This window comes from Oncorhynchus tshawytscha, linkage group LG10 (assembly GCF_018296145.1).
Source record: "Oncorhynchus tshawytscha isolate Ot180627B linkage group LG10, Otsh_v2.0, whole genome shotgun sequence".
In the NCBI taxonomy this organism is placed as follows: Eukaryota; Metazoa; Chordata; class Actinopteri; order Salmoniformes; family Salmonidae; genus Oncorhynchus; species Oncorhynchus tshawytscha.
In genome coordinates, this window is record NC_056438.1 from 9,303,523 (window position 1) to 9,325,363 (window position 21,841).

The 21,841-nt window shown below is 43.0% G+C and overlaps 2 protein-coding genes across 3 annotated transcripts in view; both read left to right on the top strand.

Annotated features, from left to right (window-relative positions):
- The window catches only part of LOC112259705 (zinc finger protein 182-like), an 80,199-nt gene that overhangs the window by 42,924 nt on the left and 15,434 nt on the right, over positions 1-21,841 (top strand). The window lies entirely within an intron of this gene.
- On the top strand, positions 6,045-17,914 carry LOC112259699 (zinc finger protein 578-like). Its single transcript, XM_042329406.1, has 3 exons — positions 6,045-6,407; positions 14,970-15,419; positions 16,454-17,914. Exons 1-3 carry the CDS (start codon positions 6,242-6,244, stop codon positions 17,587-17,589), a joined length of 1,752 nt encoding a protein of 583 aa, XP_042185340.1. The 5' UTR covers positions 6,045-6,241; the 3' UTR covers positions 17,590-17,914.

Genomic DNA, 21,841 nt, shown 5'->3' on the forward strand with positions numbered 1-21,841 from the left:
AGCCGCACCAATGTGTCGGAGGAAACACCGTGCACCTAGACACATAGACACAGAGAGGAGACTAAGAGAGTATTGAGATGCACCTGTGGACCAACTCTAACTGGTTCTCCTGATCCTGCTCAATCCAATGTCACAGTAATTACAGTAGGGCAAAAAAGTATTTAGTCAGCCACCAATTGTGCAAGTTCTCCCACTTAAAAAGATGAGAGAGGCCTGTAATTTTCATCATAGGTACACTTCAACTATGACAGACAAAATGAGAAAAACAAATCCAGAAAATCAAATTGTAGGATTTTTTATGACTTTATTTGCAAATTATGGTGGAAAAGGAAGTTAAAGCTTGGTTGCAAATGGGTCTTCCAAATGGACAATGACCCCAAGCATACTTCCAAAGTTGTGGCAAAATGGCTTACGGACAACAAAGTCAAGGTATTGGAGTGGCCATCACAAAGCCCTGACCTCAATCCTATAGAAAAATTGCTGGCAGAACAGAGAAAGTGTGTGCGAGCAAGTAGGCTTACAAACCTGACTCAGTTACACCAGCTCTGTCAGGAGAAACGAAATGAGCAAAAATTCACCCAACTTTTTATGGAAGGCTACCCGAAACATTTGACCCAAGGTAAACAATTTAAAGCCAATGCAACCAAATACTAATTGATCACAAACTGGTTTAGTAAAATGTTTTTAAAGGTAATTTGTCCCATCCAGGGTTTGAACCCGTGTTACATATTACAGCAGGAATGCTTTACTATGTTTTACAGTAAGGAAAATATGCTGTAATGTAGTTTACAGTACTATCTGCTGTAAAGCAAAATTATACTAGTAAGCTCGCAACTGTGGTGCCAGTATAATGCTGTAAATTCACAGGGAATAGTTTTACAGTGTAGGAGGAGTGTGGCCAGTGGGTACTGGCTTTTGCCCAGACCATATCAATTGGTGGAAGGATTAAATAAAACTAATTTACTTATTAAAATAAAATAAAATATGAAAACATGTAAAAAAAATAAATTTAAAAAAATCACAATTATGTTCGCAACTGTTTTGTTAAAGCAATAAGGCCCTCGAACCCGGGTATAAATAGTGTGATAATTCCTTCCTAAGGGTTGTCCCCGGCCCGATGCGAACAGCCATTGGTCGGGAGTTATGACACGATAATCCCCAGGTTCTTATTAAGAACACACACTAAAAGAAAAAAAGAAGAAAAAAAAGGTTTTGAGCAAAATAGTGTATTTTTTAGATACAACTGCAAACTTTAAGGGGTAAGGCATTCAAGGATTTGGTTTGATGGGAAGTCATGATGTCATCGGCCTCCCCACTTGCCTGAGGAACAAAAGAGGAAAGCCCCCCACTTGTGATGTCATGACTTACCTGGACAGCATATTGAGATGTGCCCTTTGTTAAGTAAATCAGATGTTAAATGAGGTGAAAAGGAGACTGGAGTGCCACTTCAAGTTTATTACAGTGTTATTCCAAATCCACTTCATTAACATTATAGTTAAGCAATAAGGCACGAGGTGGTATGGTATATGGCCAATATATCACGACTAAGGACTGTTCTTATGCACAAACCCCTGAGGGGCATTATTGCTGTTATAAACTGGTTACCAACGTAATTAGAGCAGTAAAAATATATGTTTTGTTTTGACACTTTAGGAAAATGAAGGAGAAAAAAAAGAGTACTCTGTTTCTCTAATATCTGATCATTTATTGACAGGACATACAAACAGGCTTACGTTTCTCTGTAATCGAGTGTCCCACTTGCCTTGTCTGGTTGAGTGCACGCTGTCTCATCAGTCCGAATATGTTCCAGACGTTAGGAGTCGCCTGTGTTACAATGTTGTGTTACAATGTTGTGTCTTTTAATTCAGTTCATACAAGAAACAATCATCCTAGATCACCATATTATTTATTATGCTTCCCCCACTTATCCATTTCCATTATTACTGGTCTGTAGCTTGTAGTAAGACTCTACCCACCTGGGGGGCATTGTGTTTATCAGTGCTGAGTGGGTTAACTCATAACCCGCAGCCCCTGTGGTTATATACGCAGGGTGGATGGGTTTAGGGCCATTAAACATTATGGTTGAAGGGTGGGTGGGTTTAGGGCCATTAAACATTATGGTTGAAGGGTGGATGGGTTTAGGGCCATTAAACATTATGGTTGAAGGGGTGGGTGGGTTTAGGGGGTTTAGGGCCATTAAACATTATGGTTGAAGGGTGGGTGGGTTTAGGGTTGAAGGGTGGATGGGGGCCATTAAACATTATGGTTGAAGGGTGGGTGGGTTTAGGGCCATTAAACATTATGGTTGAAGGGTGGGTTTAGTGGGTTTAGGGCCATTAAACATTATGGTTGAAGGGTGGATGGGTTTAGGGCCATTAAACATTATGGTTGAAGGGTGGTGGGTGGGTTTAGGGCCATTAAACATTATGGTTGAAGGGTGGGTGGGTTTAGGGCCATTAAACATTATGGTTGAAGGGTGGATGGGTTTAGGGCCATTAAACATTATGGTTGAAGGGTGGATGGGTTTAGGGCCATTAAACATTATGGTTGAAGGGTGGATGGGTTTAGGGCCATTAAACATTATGGTTGAAGGTTGGTGGGTTTAGGGTCATTAAACATTATGGTTGAAGGGTTGAAGGGTGGGTTTAGGGCCATTAAACATTATGGTTGAAGGGTGGATGGGTTTAGGGCCATTAAACATTATGGTTGAAGGGTGAAGGGTGGGTTTAGGGCCATTAAACATTATGGTTGAAGGGTGGATGGGTTTAGGGCCATTAAACATTATGGTTGAAGGTTGTGGATGGGTTTAGGGCCATTAAACATTATGGTTGAAGGGTGGATGGGTTTAGGGCCATTAAACATTATGGTTGAAGGGTTGGGTGGGTTTAGGGCCATTAAACATTATGGTGAAGGGTGGGTGGGTTTAGGGCCATTAAACATTATGGTTGAAGGGTGGGGGTTTAGGGGTTTAGGGCCATTAAATATTATGGTTGAAGGGTGGATGGGTTTACGGGCCATTAAACATTATGGTTGAAGGGTGGATGGGTTTAGGGCCATTAAACATTATGGGAAGGGTGGATGGGTTTAGGGCCATTAAACATTATGGTTGAAGGGTGGGTGGGTGACGGGCAGGTTGAATGAAGAGAAACAATACGTTTTTAAAAATCCATAAATAAATTACATGTGAAATTTATATAGGCTACATTGAGGTTTTTCCTTCATTCTTTTAGGCTATCTGGTATTTTTATTTATTTGGGATCCCCATTAGTTCCTGCCAAGGACACACCAAAGCACCCACATTATATATAAAACAACAGATAAAACAGTGAACTGTGTTTGTACTGAATGAGCTAAAGATAAAACAGTACATCATATAACGTCCCTACACCACCACATATCCACAACACAACATGTTCAATACCACCATACAACAATGTGTGTGTATGCATGTGTCTGTACCTGTGTGTGTGTCTCTTCACAGTCCCTGTTGTTCCATGAGGTGTATTTTTACCTGTTTATTAAATCTGATTCTACTGCTTGCATCAGTTACTTGATGTGGAATAGAGTTCCATGTAGTCGTGGCTCTATGTAGTACTGTGGAATAGAGTTCCATGTAGTCATGGCTCTATGTAGTACTATGGAATAGAGTTCCATGTAGTCATGGCTCTATGTAGTACTATGGAATAGAGTTCCATGTAGTCATGGCTCTATGTAGTACTATGGAATAGAGTTCCATGTAGTCATGGCTCTATGTAGTACTATGGAATAGAGTTCCATGTAGTCATGGCTCTATGTAGTACTGTGGAATAGAGTTCCATGTAGTCATGGCTCTATGTAGTACTGTGGAATAGAGTTCCATGTAGTCATGGCTCTATGTAGTACTGTGGAATAGAGTTCCATGTAGTCATGGCTCTATGTAGTACTGTGGAATAGAGTTCTGTGGAATAGAGTTCCATGTAGTCGTGGCTCTATGTAGTACTGTGGAATAGAGTTCCATGTAGTCATGGCTCTATGTAGTACTGTGGAATAGAGTTCCATGTAGTCGTGGCTCTATGTAGTACTATGGGATAGAGTTCCATGTAGTCATGGCTCTATGTAGTACTGTGGAATAGAGTTCCATGTAGTCGTGGCTCTATGTAGTACTATGGAATAGAGTTCCATGTAGTCATGGCTCTATGTAGTACTGTGGAATAGAGTTCCATGTAGTCATGGCTCTATGTAGTACTGTGGAATAGAGTTCCATGTAGTCGTGGCTCTATGTAGTACTGTGGAATAGAGTTCCATGTAGTCGTGGCTCTATGTAGTACTGTGGAATAGAGTTCCATGTAGTCATGGCTCTATGTAGTACTGTGGAATAGAGTTCCATGTAGTCGTGGCTCTATGTAGTACTATGGGATAGAGTTCCATGTAGTCATGGCTCTATGTAGTACTGTGGAATAGAGTTCCATGTAGTCGTGGCTCTATGTAGTACTATGGAATAGAGTTCCATGTAGTCGTGGCTCTATGTAGTACTGTGGAATAGAGTTCCATGTAGTCATGGCTCTATGTAGTACTGTGGAATAGAGTTCCATGTAGTCGTGGCTCTATGTAGTACTGTGCACCTTCCATAGTCTGTTCTGGACTTGGGGACTGTGAAGAAACCTCTGGTGACATGTCTTGTGGGGTCTGAGTTGTGTGCTAGTATTTTAGTGCTTAAACCTAAACTTTAGGGCTTAACTGTACACATGTCATATAGCATACACAGCCAATCACCAAATAATGCTTTTGGGAAAGGACAGAAAAAGTTAATATCAAGCCCCGGAGGCAAAAGGGTGCTGTCTTCCTCATAAAATAATAATAAAAGCTGACAGTATTTCAACCACATCAAATATGTGGCGAAGCTAAACTGAAATCTTATCAGAAACACGTTGGGTCGTTTTCACAGCTTTCTTTTTCCTTACAACTGGTAAAACTGATGTCATTTGGACATTTTGCACAGCAAATCTTTCCCGTTTAATTTTTTTTGTTGTTGCATTATTGTAATTTCTCCGCAGTCCCTAAAAGTCTTTGCTCCACGAAAGATGACAGAGAACTTTAGATTGAAGCATTCATTCTATGGATCTAGTACATTATTTGTTGAGCAGGGATTTATTTTAGTCTTCTAGGGCAACATATAATTACAAAAGAGAAGCTATATGTGTCTAATTATAGACAATAAATTATAAGCAGAAACATATCTAAATCAGGCAACAACAAAAGAAATCCTGCACCCCTGTCAAAAAATCTTTGTATTGACTTTGACTGTAGCCTATAGCGCATGTTCTATATTAGGTTAGGGTTGGGTGCAGGCCTCAGATTACTTTATCACGTATAAATCGGTGGTTGCGGATCGGTTATTAGCAATTGTGGGCGGATGCTGGTGATGCTGAATCGCGCACCATTAGTGTTTATGCACTCACCACCCGCTGATACGAACAGAAGCCGACGACAATGCAGAATTTAAACTGAGCGTACTTTTTTTGTGAAATATTGAGCATTTCCAACCAATTGTGTCCAAAATAGGTGCATTACTCAAGGCTTTGATCAACAGTGTACACTAGTGCCACCTGCAGGTCAAAATAATTTAGAAAAGCCAAATTATTGAACAAAGAAGTCGCGCGCGTACGTAGTGAAGCCAAAGACAGGACAGTATGAAGATAGGCAGAAACTGTCTCTAATAGAAATCCCCGCTCACGCTTGTAGGCGATGTCATGGCGACCTTGGCTAGCGAAAGTCATACGTAGAAACGGGCTCTCGTGCCGAACTGCGCATGTGCACACTGTAAAACGCACTCCTTCGATATATATATATATATATATATATATATATATATATATATATATATATATATAAAGTACTTTTTGACAAAAATGAAAACGTGTCAGTTTGTCACTTTCATGAGTAGTAACATGTTCAACTACTTAAGACATTGGCTCGAATCTAGGTTGTGCCTTTAGATTTCGAGATAATTAACAACTAATTAACAACTCTCATTGATTTATCTAACCCGGCCTGCTTGGTCTGATTCGCAAGCGTTTCCGGAAGTCTAGCAATGTTGCGCCTCTGGGTTTATCGACTCTGTGGTGTAGCCTTTTTGTCTCCTACCAAACCACGATAAGAAATGTAAGCGTCTTCACAGTGCTTCGAAATAAACTTAGCGATTTCAACGCATGCTCCGGTATCATCACTACTGAATGTCCAGCTATCTCTCTGTCGATTGAAAATGTATAAACTAGATGCGTTTCGTGTGTTTTTAAATGAGCGTTTAACGGCGGCTGTTATGGAGATTTTCGGGGCAGTTGAGAAAACGGTAGTGGAGTACCAGGAGGAGAATGATCGGCTACGAATAATGCTGCGGAGGACACCGGAGATACAACTATGTAGAATAGGTTAGTATGTATATCTACTGTTTTATACACTTTTTAGTTAGCCAGCAGATCTGACCCCGCTTGCTTTCAGCTGCACTAGGGTTAGACCGCGTTCCTGTGTATATTAAAGGAACTGTTCACCCATTTTGGATGTTATATTGATTTTGTACATCTTTGGGTGATGTTCTATCGATTCCCTGGGTTATTTAATGTTTTCATGTGTATCTGAGTTATCAAGCAGGCAGAAATCCATCCGTTACTATGTAGCACCGTGCTAAAGTCGCGTTCACTACACTGGAAGTTAATAGTAATACACGTCTCTCATACATGTCATATTTCAATACTGGCCGGTGTCATAACTCAGGACAATGTCTTCTCTTGAATGAGCCATTGATCATATTTTTTGAGATAGAACTGTGTAAATTTACAGCTCATTTTAACTATTTGTCTGCCTTTTTAGTCCAGGGTGCATTGCATGGTGCCGTTGCCAGAGATATTATAGAAAGGAGATAGGAATCCCATGAATTAAGTAAAGTATTAACGTTCCACCCAGCAGAACATGTGGTCATCCCTACTGCCTCTGGCCTGGCGGACTCACTAAACACCAATGCATCTTTTGTAAATAATGTCTGAGTGTTGGAGTGTGCCCCTGGCTATTCATACCTACATTTTAAAAACAAGAAAATGGTGCTGTCTGATTTGCTTAATATGAGGAATTTGAAATAATTTATACTTTTATAAGTATATTTTAGCAAATACATTTACTTTTGATACTTAAGTATGTTTAAAACCAAATACTTTTACATTTAATCAAGTAGTATTTTACTGGGTGACTTTCACTTTTACTTGAGTAACTTTCTATTAAGGTATCTATACTTTTACACTAGTATGACAATCAAGTACTTTTTCCACCACTGCCTTATAGACTCCCATTCACTCCTTGAAGGAGAGCGCTCCTTGTCCCAGAATCACCCAGAATGCACAGCGCGGTCGATTGACGTAGCATGGGCAACGTTTCCCATCTCGTCAAAAGTATCTCTGCCGTTGAGAATGTTAGACTTCACTCAGTGAGGCACATCAATCTGCAGGTTGAACACGGCGAGGTTGTAGACTCCTAAATTGATGGTGCAGTTTGTTTAGGTGACTTTACAGCTAACCAGCTACTTCACATGCTGATATTGTCTTTGGTATTATTGTGTGTAGCTACGTTTGCTAGCTAGCCAGCCCATAGAGCATTGCATTGTGGATTTTGTAGTCGACTTGAGCTGCAACAGATTTCCACCACAATTTTCCATGTTGCTACCAACTTATTATAACGTCAAAATTAAACATTTGTTCACAAAAAATATTGTTCTCACCTATTAGTGTTATTTAACACTAAATTAATTACATTATTTCTCATCCCTGGATTGTACGTTTCCTATCCATATCTCGCACCAGCTCCGTGGTGTCTTAATCTACACATGTGTGCTGTCGGACCCTAGTGCAGCTTTAAGCAAGCGGTCGGATCTGCTGGCTAACTGTTTAGGCTAACAGTGATTACCATTATGGTGGCAGGTAGCCTAGGGGTTAGTCTGATTAATCACGTTGTAATACACTATTCATTTCCATATACAGCCTGAAACTATTGACTGCAAAATCCTGTAAAGGTTCCTTACAAGCCAGAGTGTTGAATAAATGACATTTGAACTTACTTTACCGGTTGTCTATGGTGTTGGTCTTTCAGATGGTTGAAATTTGAGACAAAATATCAATAGGAAATTATTGTTAATCTGATTTTATTATTATTATATATTTTTTTATATATATATATAAGAATGCTGGTACTGAAGTTGAAATTTCACCTGGCACAAGCGCAAAACCATGGACAACCGGTAAAGTAAATTCAAATTGTATTTTATTCAACATGTCATTAGTTTCAGGCTGTATATAGGTCAAATCAAACTTTATTTGTCACATGCCCCGAATACAAGTGTAGACCTTACCATGAAAGGCTTACATACAAGGCCTTAACCAACAGTGCAGTTCAAGAAGAGTTAAGAAAATATTTACCAAAAAACGAATGTTAAAAAGTAACACAAAATATCAATAACGAGCCTATATACAGGAGTACCGGTGCCGAGTCAATATGCGGGGGTACAATAACACATAGGGAATCATGTAGTAACCCCAAAAAAGCGTTAAACAAATCACTTTTGGTCGGTAGTGTACAATAATGTCATCTGTTCTTGCAAAGCGTGGTACATTTTCAACCAACTTTTACTTGCCAAATGGAAGGCACTGGTGTCGTATTAATGAGGGGATTCGATTACGCTGTTCCGGTTGCGTGACCAGGCGATCGAAGCCGGTGAGGGAGTTACGCTCTGCTCAAATAGAACAGTAATATACTTCGCTCGGTCATATTGTCAACAACGCAGCATCCATTTTCCATAAAACAGTTCAAAACGTGCTCACGTCAGCACAGCAATGTTTTTAGAATATTAATCCGTTAGCTTTCATAGTTTTCTAATTCTCAGAGTGGCTCAAGCAATTTCTCCAACCATCAAATTAAATGAATACGAGTCGCCGCGTGGGTTGGGATTTTTTAGGAGGTGCATCAACCCGTGGATAGAGCCAGACAGATAGCACGGCGGCCCATTGTGAAATATCGCAGCTCCCTGGCATTAAATCATCAGACTCTGAATTACGCTTTACTCCGCCTGCTCCTACCTCACTTTTGTTTTGAGTTGACTTCGCTGTCGGCCAGAGCCGATCACTTCGCTCACGCCCGGGAGGTAGCCTAATTCCAAAACAAATGAATCACTTTTCTTCCGTGCGAACACAGCCCATCCGGACAGCTGAGACAGTTTTTTTATTTTTTAAATTTAACCTTTTTTTAACCAGGTAGGCAGTTGAACAAGTTCTCATTTACAACTGCAGCCTGGCCAAGATAAAGCAAAGCAGTGCGACACAAACAACAACACAGAGTTACACATGGAATAAACAAACGTTCAGTCAATAACACAATAGAAAAAGTCTATATACTGTGTGTGCAAATGGCGTGAGGAAGTCAGGCAATAAATAGGCCATAGTAGCGAAGTAATTATTCAGCAAATTAACACTGGAGTGATAGATGTGCAGATTATGATGTGCAAGTAGAAATACTGGTGTGCAAAAGAGCAAAAAAGTAAATAAAAACAATATGGGGATGAGGTAGGTAGATTGGATGGGCTATTTACAGATGGGCTGTGTACAGCTGCAGCGATCCGGTAAGCTGCTCAGAAAGCTGATGCTTAAAGATAGTGAGGGAGATATAAGTCTCCAACTTCAGCGATTTTTGTAATTCGTTCCAGTCATTGGCAGCAGAGAACTGGAAGGAAAGGCAGCCAAAAGGGGTGCTGGCTTTGGGGGTGACCAGTGAGATATACCTGCTGGAGCGTGTGCTAGGGGTGGGTGTTGTTATGGTGACCAGTGAGCTGAGATAAGGCGGAGCTTTACCGAGCGAAGTTACATCTGGAACTAGGCATGTGGCAGGGTCTACAGTCAATCACGGACTACAGGAAGAAATCCAGCCCAGTCACGGACCAGGATGTCTTGCTCCCAGGCAGACTAAATAACTTTTTTGCCTGCTTTGAGGACAATACAGTGCCACTGACACGGCCTGCAATGAAAACATGCGGTCTCTCCTTCACTGCAGCCGAGGTGAGTAAGACATTTAAACGTGTTAACCCTCGCAAGGCTGCAGGCCCAGACGGCATCCCCAGCCGCGCCCTCAGAGCATGCGCAGACCAGCTGGCCGGTGTGTTTACGGACATATTCAATCAATCCCTATACCAGTCTGCTGTTCCCACATGCTTCAAGAGGGCCACCATTGTTCCTGTTCCCAAGAAAGCTAAGGTAACTGAGCTAAACGACTACCGCCCGTAGCACTCACATCCGTCATCATGAAGTGTTTTGAGAGACTAGTCAAGGACCATATCACCTCCACCCTACCTGACACCCTAGACCCACTCCAATTTGCTTACCGCCCAAATAGGTCCACAGACGATGCAATCTCAACCACACTGCACACTGCCCTAACCCATCTGGACAAGAGGAATACCTATGTGAGAATGCTGTTCATCGACTACAGCTCGGCATTCAACACCATTGTACCCTCCAAGCTCGTCATCAAGCTCGAGACCCTGGGTCTCGACCCCGCCCTGTGCAACTGGGTACTGGACTTCCTGACGGGCCGCCCCAGGTGGTGAGGGTAGGCAACAACATCTCCTCCCCGCTGATCCTCAACACTGGGGCCCCACAAGGGTGCGTTCTGAGCCCTCTCCTGTACTCCCTGTTCACCCACGACTGCGTGGCCACGCACGCCTCCAACTCAATCATCAAGTTTGCGGACGACACAACAGTGGTAGGCTTGATTACCAACAACGACGAGACGGCCTACAGGGAGGAGGTGAGGGCCCTCGGAGTGTGGTGTCAGGAAAATAACCTCACACTCAACGTCAACAAAACTAAGGAGATGATTGTGGACTTCAGGAAACAGCAGAGGGAACACCCCCATCCACATCGATGGAACAGTGGAGAGGGTAGCAAGTTTTAAGTTCCTCGGCATACACATCACAGACAAACTGAATTGGTCCACTCACACAGACAGCATCGTGAAGAAGGCGCAGCAGCGCCTCTTCAACCTCAGGAGGCTGAAGAAATTTGGCTTGTCACCAAAAGCACTCACAAACTTCTACAGGTGCACAATCGAGAGCATCCTGGCGGGCTGTATCACCGCCTGGTACGGCAACTGCTCCGCCCTCAACCGTAAGGCTCTCCAGAGGGTAGTGAGGTCTGCACAACCCATCACTGGGGGCAAACTACCTGCCCTCCAGGACACCTACACCACCCGATGTTACAGGAAGGCCATAAAGATCATCAAGGACATCAACCACCCGAGCCACTGCCTGTTCACCCCGCTATCATCCAGAAGGCGAGGTCAGTACAGGTGCATCAAAGCTGGGACCGAGAGACTGAAAAACAGCTTCTATCTCAAGGCCATCAGACTGTTAAACAGCCACCACTAACATTGAGTGGCTGCTGCCAACACACTGACACTGACTCAACTCCAGCCACTTTAATAATGGGAATTGATGGGAAAGGATGTAAATATATCACTAGCCACTTTAAACAATGCTACCCTATATAATGTTACTTACCCTACATTATTCATCTCATATGCATACGTATATACTGTACTCTATATCATCGACTGCATCCTTATGTAATACATGTATCACTAGCCACTTTAACTATGCCACTTTGTTTACATACTCATCTCATATGTATATACTGTACTCGATACCATCTACTGTATCTTGCCTATGCTGCTCTGTACCATCACTCATTCATATATCCTTATGTACATATTCTTTATCCCCCTTACACTGTGTATAAGACAGTAGTTTTGGAATTGTTAGTTAGATTACTTGTTGGTTATTACTGCATTGTCGGAACTAGAAGCACAAGCATTTCGCTACACTCGCATTAACATCTGCTAACCATGTGTATGTGACAAATAAAATTTGATTTGAAAAATTTGATTTGATTTGAACTAGAAATAGACGTTTATAAGACATTAATCCCAGTTAACCCAAAACTACAATTTTGTGTAATTTAGTCACTAATTTCAGTTAACCCAAAACTAAAATCTTGCATAATTTGGTCGTCTGTCCACAAGAGATTGAGGGAATTCAATTTGGGGCTCCCGAGTGGCGCAGCAGTCTAATGCACTGCTTCTAGCGCTAGAGGCGTCACTATAGACCCTAGTTCGATTCCAGGATGTATCACAACCGAAGTGATTGGGAGTTCCATAGGGCGGCACACAATTGGCCCAGCGTCATCCGGGTTTGGTTGGGGTAGGCCGTCATTGTAAATATGAATTTGTTCTTAACTGACTTGCCTAGTTAAATAAATAAATAAATACACGTTTTTTCCCTTGTATTTTTTTTGTGCAAGACCAAAACATACCACTTGGTGGCAGTAAAACAACAGTTCAACAGTTAAGGACTAAACAACAGTAACAAACAATTGACAATGGCAAAAAGTGCAAAAATAGTAATTGTGTGAAACTTGAGTCTGGGGGGTTAAATAGAGCAAACATGTAATATTTTAAACTGAATTTCTCTGAGCCTATTGCAGGGGAAATGTTTTTTATAGAGTTGATAGCATTTGTGGTTTAGGTCACTTAGTGGTTTAGGTCACACTGAGTGGTTTAGGTCACACTGAGTGGTTTAGGTCACTGAGTGGTTTAGGTCACTGAGTGGTTTAGGTCACACTGAGTGGTTTAGGTCACACTGAGTGGTTTAGGTCACTGAGTGGTTTAGGTCACTGAGTGGTTTAGGTCACACTGAGTGGTTTAGGTCACTGAGTGGTTTAGGTCACACTGAGTGGTTTAGGTCACACTGAGTGAACATGTGACCTCTTAGAAATGGCTTGTTCCAGAAAATATGCTTTAGTTATGCCGCTGGAGGTTGGAACCTGCTTGGCTATATAGATCATAGAGATCTATCAATTCTGTTGATAATTTAAGAGTTCTATTTAATTATGTGGTATATATAGGGCATTCGGAAAGTATTCAGACCCCCTGACTTTTTCCACATTTTGTTACATTACAGCCTTATTCTAAAATGGATTAAATGTAAAAAATATCCTCATCAATCTACACACAATACTCCATAATGGCAAAGCAAAAACAGGTTTTTATAAATGTTGCACATTTCTAAAAAATAAAAACAGAAATACTTTATTTAGATTAAGTATTCAGACCCTTTGCTATGATACTTGAAATTGAGCTCAGGTACATCCTGTTTCCATTGATCGCACTTGAGATGTTTCTACAACTTGATTGAAGTCTACCTCTGGTAAATTCAGGGAGGTGACCAAGAACCCGATGGTCACTCTGACAGAGCTCCAGAGTTACTCTGTGGAGATGGGAGAACTTTCCAGAAGGACAACCATCTCTGCAGAACTTCACAAATCAGGCCAATTTTTGGTAGAGTGGCCAGATGGAAGCCACACCTCAGTAAAAGGTACATAACATCCTGCTTGGAGTTTGCCAAAAGGCAGCTAAAGGACTCTCAGACCACGAGAAACAAGATTCTCTGGCCTGATGAAACCAAGATTGAACTCATTGGCCTGAATGCCAAGCGTTACGTCTGGATGAAACCTGACACCATCCCTACGGTGAAATATACTGGTGGCAGCATCATGCTGTGGGGATGTTTTTCAGCTGCAGGGACTGGTAGACTAGTCAGGATCAAGGGAAAGATGAACAGAGCAAAGTACAGAGAGTTCCTTGATGAAAACCTGCTCCAGAGCGCTTAGGACCTCAGTCCGGAGTGAAGGTTCACCTTTCAACAGGACAACGACCCTTAGCACACTGCCAAAACAATGCAGGACTGACTTGAATGTTCTTGAGTGGCCCAGCCAGAGCCCCGACTTGAACCCGATCTAACATCTCTGGAGAGACCTGAAAATAGCTGTGCAGTGACACTCTCCAACCAACCTGACAGAGCTTGAGAGGATCTGCAGAGAAGAATGGGAGAAACTCTCCAAATACAGGTGTGCCAAGCTTAATCAATTTTAGAATAAGGCTGAAACGTAACAAAATGTGGAAAAAGGGATCTGAGTACTTTCCGAATGCGCTGTAGGTAACCTCTGTATCCAGGCTTTATAGCTAGGTGACCTCTGTATCCAGGCTTTATAGCTAGGTGACCTCTGTATCCAGGCTTTATGGCTAGGTGACCTCTGTATCCAGGCTTTATGGCTAGGTGACCTCTGTATCCAGGCTTTATGGCTAGGTGACCTCTGTATCCAGGCTTTAAGGCTAGGTGATCTTTGTATCCAGGCTTTAAGGCTAGGTGACCTCTGTATCCAGGCTTTATAGCTAGGTGACCTCTGTATCCAGGCTTTAAGGCTAGGTGACCTCTGTATCCAGGCTTTAAGGCTAGGTGACCTCTGTATCCAGGCTTTAAGGCTAGGTGACCTCTGTATCCAGGCTTTAAGGCTAGGTGACCTCTGTATCCAGGCTTTAAGGCTAGGTGACCTCTGTATCCAGGCTTTATGGCTAGGTGACCTCTGTATCCAGGCTTTATGGCTAGGTGACCTCTGTATCCAGGCTTTATGGCTAGGTGACCTCTGTATCCAGGCTTTATGGCTAGGTGACCTCTGTATCCAGGCTTTATAGCTAGCCTCTGTATCCAGGCTTTATAGCTAGGTGACCTCTGTATCCAGGTGACCTCTGTATTTATAGCTAGGTGACCAGGCTTTATCCAGGCTTTATGGCTAGCTAGGCTTTATGTGACCTCTGTATCCAGGCTTTATGGCTAGGTGACCTCTGTAGGCTTTAAGGCAGGCTTTATCCAGGCTTTAAGGCTAGGTGACCTCTGTATCCAGGCTTTATAGCTAGGTGACCTTTGTATCCAGGCTTTATAGCTAGGTGACCTCTGTATCCAGGCTTTATGGCTAGGTGACCTCTGTATCCAGGCTTTATAGCTAGGTGATCTCTGTATCCAGGCTTTATAGCTAGGTAACCTCTGCTCCTCCTCTCCTTCCCTCCAGAACCCCTGCAGCTCTCTGTCTCTGAAGAGGAGGTTCCCCCTGAGCAGCAGCACTGTGAGCAGGAGTGGAGCCCCAGTCTGGGACAGAAGGACCCAGAGACCAAACAGATTAAAGAGGAACAGGAGGAAGTCAGGACCAGTCAGGAGGAAGAGCAGCTTCAAGGGCTCGTTGATACCAAAGACTCCATATTAACTACTTCCTGTGTGAAAAGTGAATGTGATCTGGAGAACCCATGTCAAGAAGCCGTACTAGCTGAACACCCAACTCTCAGTCCACTGAAAACATCTAAACTACAGTTGTTGAGTGTGTTTTTAAATGAATGTTTAACAGCATCTGCTGCTGTGGAGATTTTTGGTGCGATTGAGAAAACTGTAGCAGAGTACCAGGAGGAGAATGATCTGCTACGGAGACTGCTGCGGAGGACACCAGAGATACAACTATGTAGAATAGGTTCGTATGTAGATCTACTGATAATTAGCTACAGTTCTACTAAATTAATAAACTGTTTAGGCTTTCAGCGGTCACCATTTCAACAATTTTAATTTGTATTTTTATTACTTTTACCATGAATAGATAAAAATACCCCAATGTACAAATGCTTTCCCTGGACAGCAGTGTCACAAATCTTTTCCATTTAACGAGTGTTGAGTAAAATTCTATCTGAACTTGCTCTGAAAGATGTTCCGATTTATTCAACGTCCCTTTTACATAAAGCTCAGGATGACGATTTGGTTAAGTGTTAAACGTTTTATCTAGAAACAGTTGTGATCGCAGTTTTGTAAACCTTGAACCCTCAACTTAATTATCATCCAAAAATAACTGTACAAATACAAAAGATACGCTTACTGTTCGCTGTTTTAAAACAGATTTACAAAGAGGTTTTTGTGTAACACGGCTTTGAGACAATGTTTTTTTTGTTTTCCTTTTTGAGTTTCCATTAGCTAAAAATGTGAAATGTTATTGTGCACTCAGGCATGTCTAAAGAGTGTATAGGTGACCTCTGTATCCAGGCTGTATAGGTAACCTCTGTATCCAGGCTGTATAGGTAACCTCTGTATCCAGGCTGTATAGGTGACCTCTGTATCCAGGCTGTATAGGTGACCTCTGTATCCAGGCTGTATAGGTAACCTCTGTATCCAGGCTGTATAGGTAACCTCTGTATCCAGGCTGTATAGGTAACCTCTGTATCCAGGCTGTATAGGTAACCTCTGTATCCAGGCTGTATAGGTAACCTCTGTATCCAGGCTGTATAGCTGGGTAACCTCTGTATCCAGGCTGTATAGCTGGGTAACCTCTGTATCCAGGCTGTATAGGTGACCTCTGTATCCAGGCTGTATAGCTGGGTAACCTCTGTATCCAGGCTGTATAGCTGGGTAACCTCTGTATCCAGGCTGTATAGCTGGGTGACCTCTGTATCCAGGCTGTATAGGTAACCTCTGTATCCAGGCTGTATAGGTAACCTCTGCTCCTCCTCTCCCCTCCAGACTCCCTGCAGCTCTCTGTCTCTGAAGAGGAGGTTCCCCCTGAGCAGCAGCACTGTGAGCAGGAGTGGAGCCCCAGTCTGGGACAGAAGGACCCAGAGACCAAACAGATTAAAGAGGAACATGAGGAAGTCAGGACCAGTCAGGAGGAAGAGCAGCTTCAAGGGGTGGAGCCTGATATAATAGAGTTCAATTTCACTCCTTCCTGTGTGAAAAGTGAACGTGATCTGGAGGACCCACTTCAGTCCTTGACTCTTCCCCAAACTAAGACTGAGGAAAACAGAGAGATTGACTCTAAACCAGTGGATCCCAAACTTTTTGTTACTGTGACCCACTTAAAAGGTCTCGACATTCCCTGTGACTCTCCAGATAGTCAAAACAATGCCTCCAGACACAGTTCAGCTGTAAGCAGCGACACAGTAGGACTTGACAGTAGCCCACCATTAGATCCCAGTCCACCATTAGATCCCAGTCCACCATTGGATCCCAGTCCACCATTGAGGAAACACCATTCCAAACACAGCACCCGTTCTAAAACAACTCACAGCTGCCATGACTGTGGGAAAAGCTTCAGTATCAAGAAGGACCTAACCAGGCATAAACTGACTCACACCGGAGAGAAACCATTTAGCTGTGGTGATTGTGGGAAAAGCTTCAGTCAGAAGGGAGACCTAGGGAGGCACATGCTGACTCATACAGGAGAGAAACCTTTTAGTTGTGGTGACTGTGGGAAAAAATTCAATTGCCACTGGCTCCTAACCAGACATAAACTGACTCACACAGGAGAGAAACCATTTAGCTGTGGTGACTGTGGGAAAAGCTTCAATCAGAAGGGTCACCTGAACTTGCACATATTGACTCACACAGGAATAAAACCATTTAGCTGTGGTGACTGTGGGAAAAGCTTCAATCAGAAGGGTCACCTAAACTTTCATATACGGACTCACACAGGAGTGAATCCATTTAGCTGTGAGGACTGCGATAAAAGCTTCAGAAACAAGGGCACCCTAGCCGAACATATACAGATTCACAAAGGAGAGAAACAACATGGCTGCTCAATCTGTGGCAAAAGTTTCACTCATAAAACAAATCTTCTGAGGCATGTGGATAAAGTCCACAATGGAAGAAAACAGGAATAAAAACTGAAAGACTAAAGAAAATGAGGACAAAAATGTTCTGTCAGATGATGGGAATAACAGGCAGGATGTGGGCAACACACTTAGGAAAGCAAAGCAAATCTGGATCATTCTTGCTTTGGGGTCCAAATGAATAGGTGTGTGATCAAATGGTACATAGTCACAGGTCTGCTGATCGAAGTCTGTTGATGTTTTCACGTAATTACAAAAAGGAATTCCTGGGCATTTGTTTAGTAATTTCTCTCATTAATGTCTGATATTATTGATACATAAAATACAATTCCAGAAAAGGTTGCCTAAATAAACCTCCAAGAGAAATCTCAACAGATTTCACCTAATGCTGCTCATTCATTATATTGATTTCATATTGTATAGAGTAATGATATACAGTTGACTCCCGGTGGAGAATGGATTCTCCCAGATCACTGTTTGTCGACATGTAAACTCAGCAAAAAAAATAAACGTCCTCTGTGTTTATTTTAAGCAAACTTAACAAACTCTTCCACCAAGGGACCTGCAAGTTCCCGGACATTTCTGAGGGGGGGGGGAATGGCCCTAGCCCTCACCCTCCGATCCAACAGGTCCCAGATGTGCTCAATGGGATTGAGATCCGTCTCTTCGCTGGCCATGGCAGAACACGGACATTCCTGTCTTGCAGGAAATCACACATAGAACGAGCAGTATGGCTGGTGGCATTGTAATGCTGGAGGGTCATGTCAGGATGAGCCTGCAGGAAGGGTACCACATGAGGGAGGAGGATGTCTTCCCTGTAACGCACAGCGTTGAGATCGCCTGCAATGACAACAAGCTCAGTCTGATGATGCTGTGACACAGCGCCCCAGACCATGGACCCTCCACCTCCAAATCGATCCGGCTCCAGAGTACAGGCCTCGGTGTAACGCTCATTCCTTCGACGATAAACGCGAATCCGACCATCACCCCTGGTGAGACAAAACCGCGACTCGTCAGTGAAGAGCACTTTTTGCCAGTTCTGTCTGGGCCAGCGACGGTGGGTTTGTGCCCATAGGCGACGTTGTTGCCGGTGAGGTCTGGTGAGGACCTGCCTTACAACAGGCCTACAAGCCCTCAGTCCAGCCTCTCTCAAGCCTATTGCGGACAGTCTGAGCACTGATGGAGGGATTCCTGGTGTAACTCTGGCAGTTGTTGTTGCCATCCTGTGCAGGTGTGATGTTCGGATGTACCGATCCTGTGCAGGTGCTGTTACACGTGGTCTGCCACTGCGAGGACGATCAGCTGTACGTCCTGTCTCCCTTTAGCGCTGTCTTAGGCGTCTCACCGTACGGACATTGCAATTTATTGCCCTGGCCACATCTGCAGTCCTCATGCCTCCTTGCAGCATGCCTAAGGCACGTTCACGCAGAACGTGATCACAGACCCTGGTCATCTTTCTTTTGGTGTTTTTCAGAGTCTGTAGAAAGGCCTCTTTAGTGTCCTAAGTTTTCATAACTGACCTTAATTGCCTACCGCCTGTAAACTGTTAGTGTCTTAACGACCGTTCCACAGGTGCATGTTCATGAATTGTTTATGGTTCATTGAACAAGCATGGGAAACAGTGGTTTAAACCCTTTACAATGAAGATCTGTGAAGTTATTTGGATTTTTACGAATTATCTTTGAAAGACAGGGTCCTGAAAAAGGGACGTTTTTTTTGTTGTAGCTGAGTTTAGACATTGTTTCCCTTTACTACTGATCTGTAGGTTGCCTTAATAAACCTTCATCCAGCTGGCAGCGCTGTTTCTGGGTTCGCCACCCACTAGAATTACGACTTTTCAATTGTTTTTGACTAGATCACGTAAGTAGAATGCTTCCACAAGTTACCACAGCCAGAAAAAAAAAAAAATGGCTATATTGTAAAAATGTATCAGTATAACTTCAGTCTGTACCCTCGCCCCGACCCGGGCGCGAACCAGGGACCCTCTGCACACATCAACAACTGACACCCACGAAGCATCGTTACCCATCGCTCCACAAAAGCCGCGATCCTTGCAGAGCAAGGGGAACCACTACTTCAAGGTCTCTGAGCAAGTGACATCATCGATTGAAACGCTATTAGCGCGCACCACCGCTAACTAGCTAGCCGTTTCACATCCGTTACATATGAAAACAAAAAATCAGCAATTTAAGGTTAGGGTTAAGCATAAGGTTAGCAGTGTGGAGCAAGGTTAGGTTTAAAATCACATTTAAAAAAGATAAAATTGTAGAAATGGGCGGGGTCTATGACTTTATGGCTGTGGTAACTAGTGTCGACCACCTCGACTTGATTTTGCCTTCATTGTGTGGAGTAAAGAATGACATGTTAACAACCAGGCTACGCAACTCCCATTCCACAGAAAATATGTAAACTACAGTTGTTGCATGTGTTTTTATTACATTTTTATAGTAACCCCAGACAAGCACACCTGACTAAACTTGTGAACTAATCATCAAGCCCCTGATGAGTTGAATGAGGGCTACAATGAAGTTGGGTAGCGCTGCCCCAGCGCAATAGAGTACCACAGTATGAGTCATATTATCCATAAAACCTAGCGGTCAAACAAGGAAATGGTTCCAATTGTTTTTCCAGCATACGTTTTTCTCATAGTGGATTTCAGAAACACTTAAAATAAGTGTTGTGTTTCATGTCGATTTCCCCTGGCGTGACGTTTTGATAAACGTGTGAATCTCTCTAGGACAAGTTGACTTTTGTCAATATATTCGGCGCTATTTACACCCCAAAATGAAACCCTAATTAGCTGCTATTGTGTCCTTCATGTCTAGGACAAAACCATCTTAAGCCATTTTCTCCTGGTTTTCGCATGAGAGAATGGCTTGAGATAAGACTTGCTCTATGTCAGATCGAACAGGCCCTGAGGGGAACATCCTGGGTACGCATTGGAAGAGGAAGTCTGCGGGCGAGATGATTTGAAAGTCATAAGAATCTCTTCAGTGGCATACGGTTCCAGACTCCAAAGTGACAATTTTAGGTTGTTCTGAATTCAATAGCTCAAATGCCACAAAATCTGTATCTTCAAAAGCATGTGCATAAGTCAACTATTTTGTGCCTGTCTTTAGCTTCAGGTGGGGAGATTACTTTAAAGTGCTTGATATGATGACACACGTACAGCGGTTGTTCCACCATCGTGAACATGTATGAACATGGGCCCCTCTGTCCTCAAGAAATAACTTGGAACTTAACGGCAAGAAGGTGGATCCTCTTCCAATGCGTACCCAGGCAGGGATGTTCCACTCAGGGCCTGTTCGATCTGACATAGAGCAAGTCTTCAGCGCATTCTCAAATGTTGTTCTTTGCCATCACTGTAAGCCTGATAAACACACACACTATACGATACAATTATTAAACATAAGAATGAGTGAGAGTGAGTGAGAGTTTTTGTCACAACCCGGCACGTGGTCCGAGCTGGTCCGAGCTGGTCCGCGCTGGTCCGAGCTGGTCCGTGGTCCGCTGGTCCGAGCTGGTCCGAGCTGGTCGAGCTGGTCCGAGCTGGTCCGCGCTGGTCCGAGCTGGTCCGAGCTGGTCCGCGGAACAACTCCCTTCCCTGAGCTCTGGCTCTGTATTTATACACACATAACATATGAGTCCATCCCACATGTAAATGTGGTAACCTCCCTTAGTCCATCCGCCACCATTATCTTTCAATCTGTCCATCCTGCTTGTTCACGCCCAATAACGCCCATATCTGCCTTGGTTAAGTTTATAATGGTGGCAGGACCTCCTCCTATCCCAAAAATAATATACGCCCATCTTATCCTATGGGGCCCTTCTGTTTAGCTCGGTGTGTTTCTATGGTATCGTTTGTCCATATTAGGACTCGTGGACTATGTGTCCCTTCTAACATTCCTTCAGCATCTTCATATCCTATTAATAATACATTACGTCTTATCCTATGTTCCCCTTATGTTTAGTTTAGTATGTTCTTTGGTATGTCTGTCCTTATTAGGACTCGTAGACTATGTGTCTGGTAGACTATGTGTCTGGTAGACTATGTGTCTGGTAGACTATGTGTCTGGTAGACTATGTGTCTGGTAGACTATGTGTCTGGTAGACTCTCTCTCTCTTCTCCTGTAGTCTGACGTACATCTTTGCTCTTCAGTTTGTCCCTATATGTATCTTTTTTCACCCACAAAACCCATCAATTTTGTCTTTAAAATTAGAAAAATAATAATAAATGATAATCCAAGATCACCGTATTGCTTGTTGTAACGGGTGGCAGATAGCCTAGCTGTTAAGAGCGTTG

What these genes read in the sequence shown, in the direction of transcription:
- LOC112259699 (XM_042329406.1), top strand. Translation starts at nt 6,242, where the DNA reads ATGTATAAACTAGATGCGTTTCGTGTGTTTTTAAATGAGCGTTTAACG. An exon ending in GATACAACTATGTAGAATAG is followed by an intron (nt 6,408 to 14,969) that starts GTTAGTATGTAT and finishes CCTTCCCTCCAG; the next exon opens with AACCCCTGCAGCTCTCTGTC. An exon ending in GATACAACTATGTAGAATAG is followed by an intron (nt 15,420 to 16,453) that starts GTTCGTATGTAG and finishes TCTCCCCTCCAG; the next exon opens with ACTCCCTGCAGCTCTCTGTC.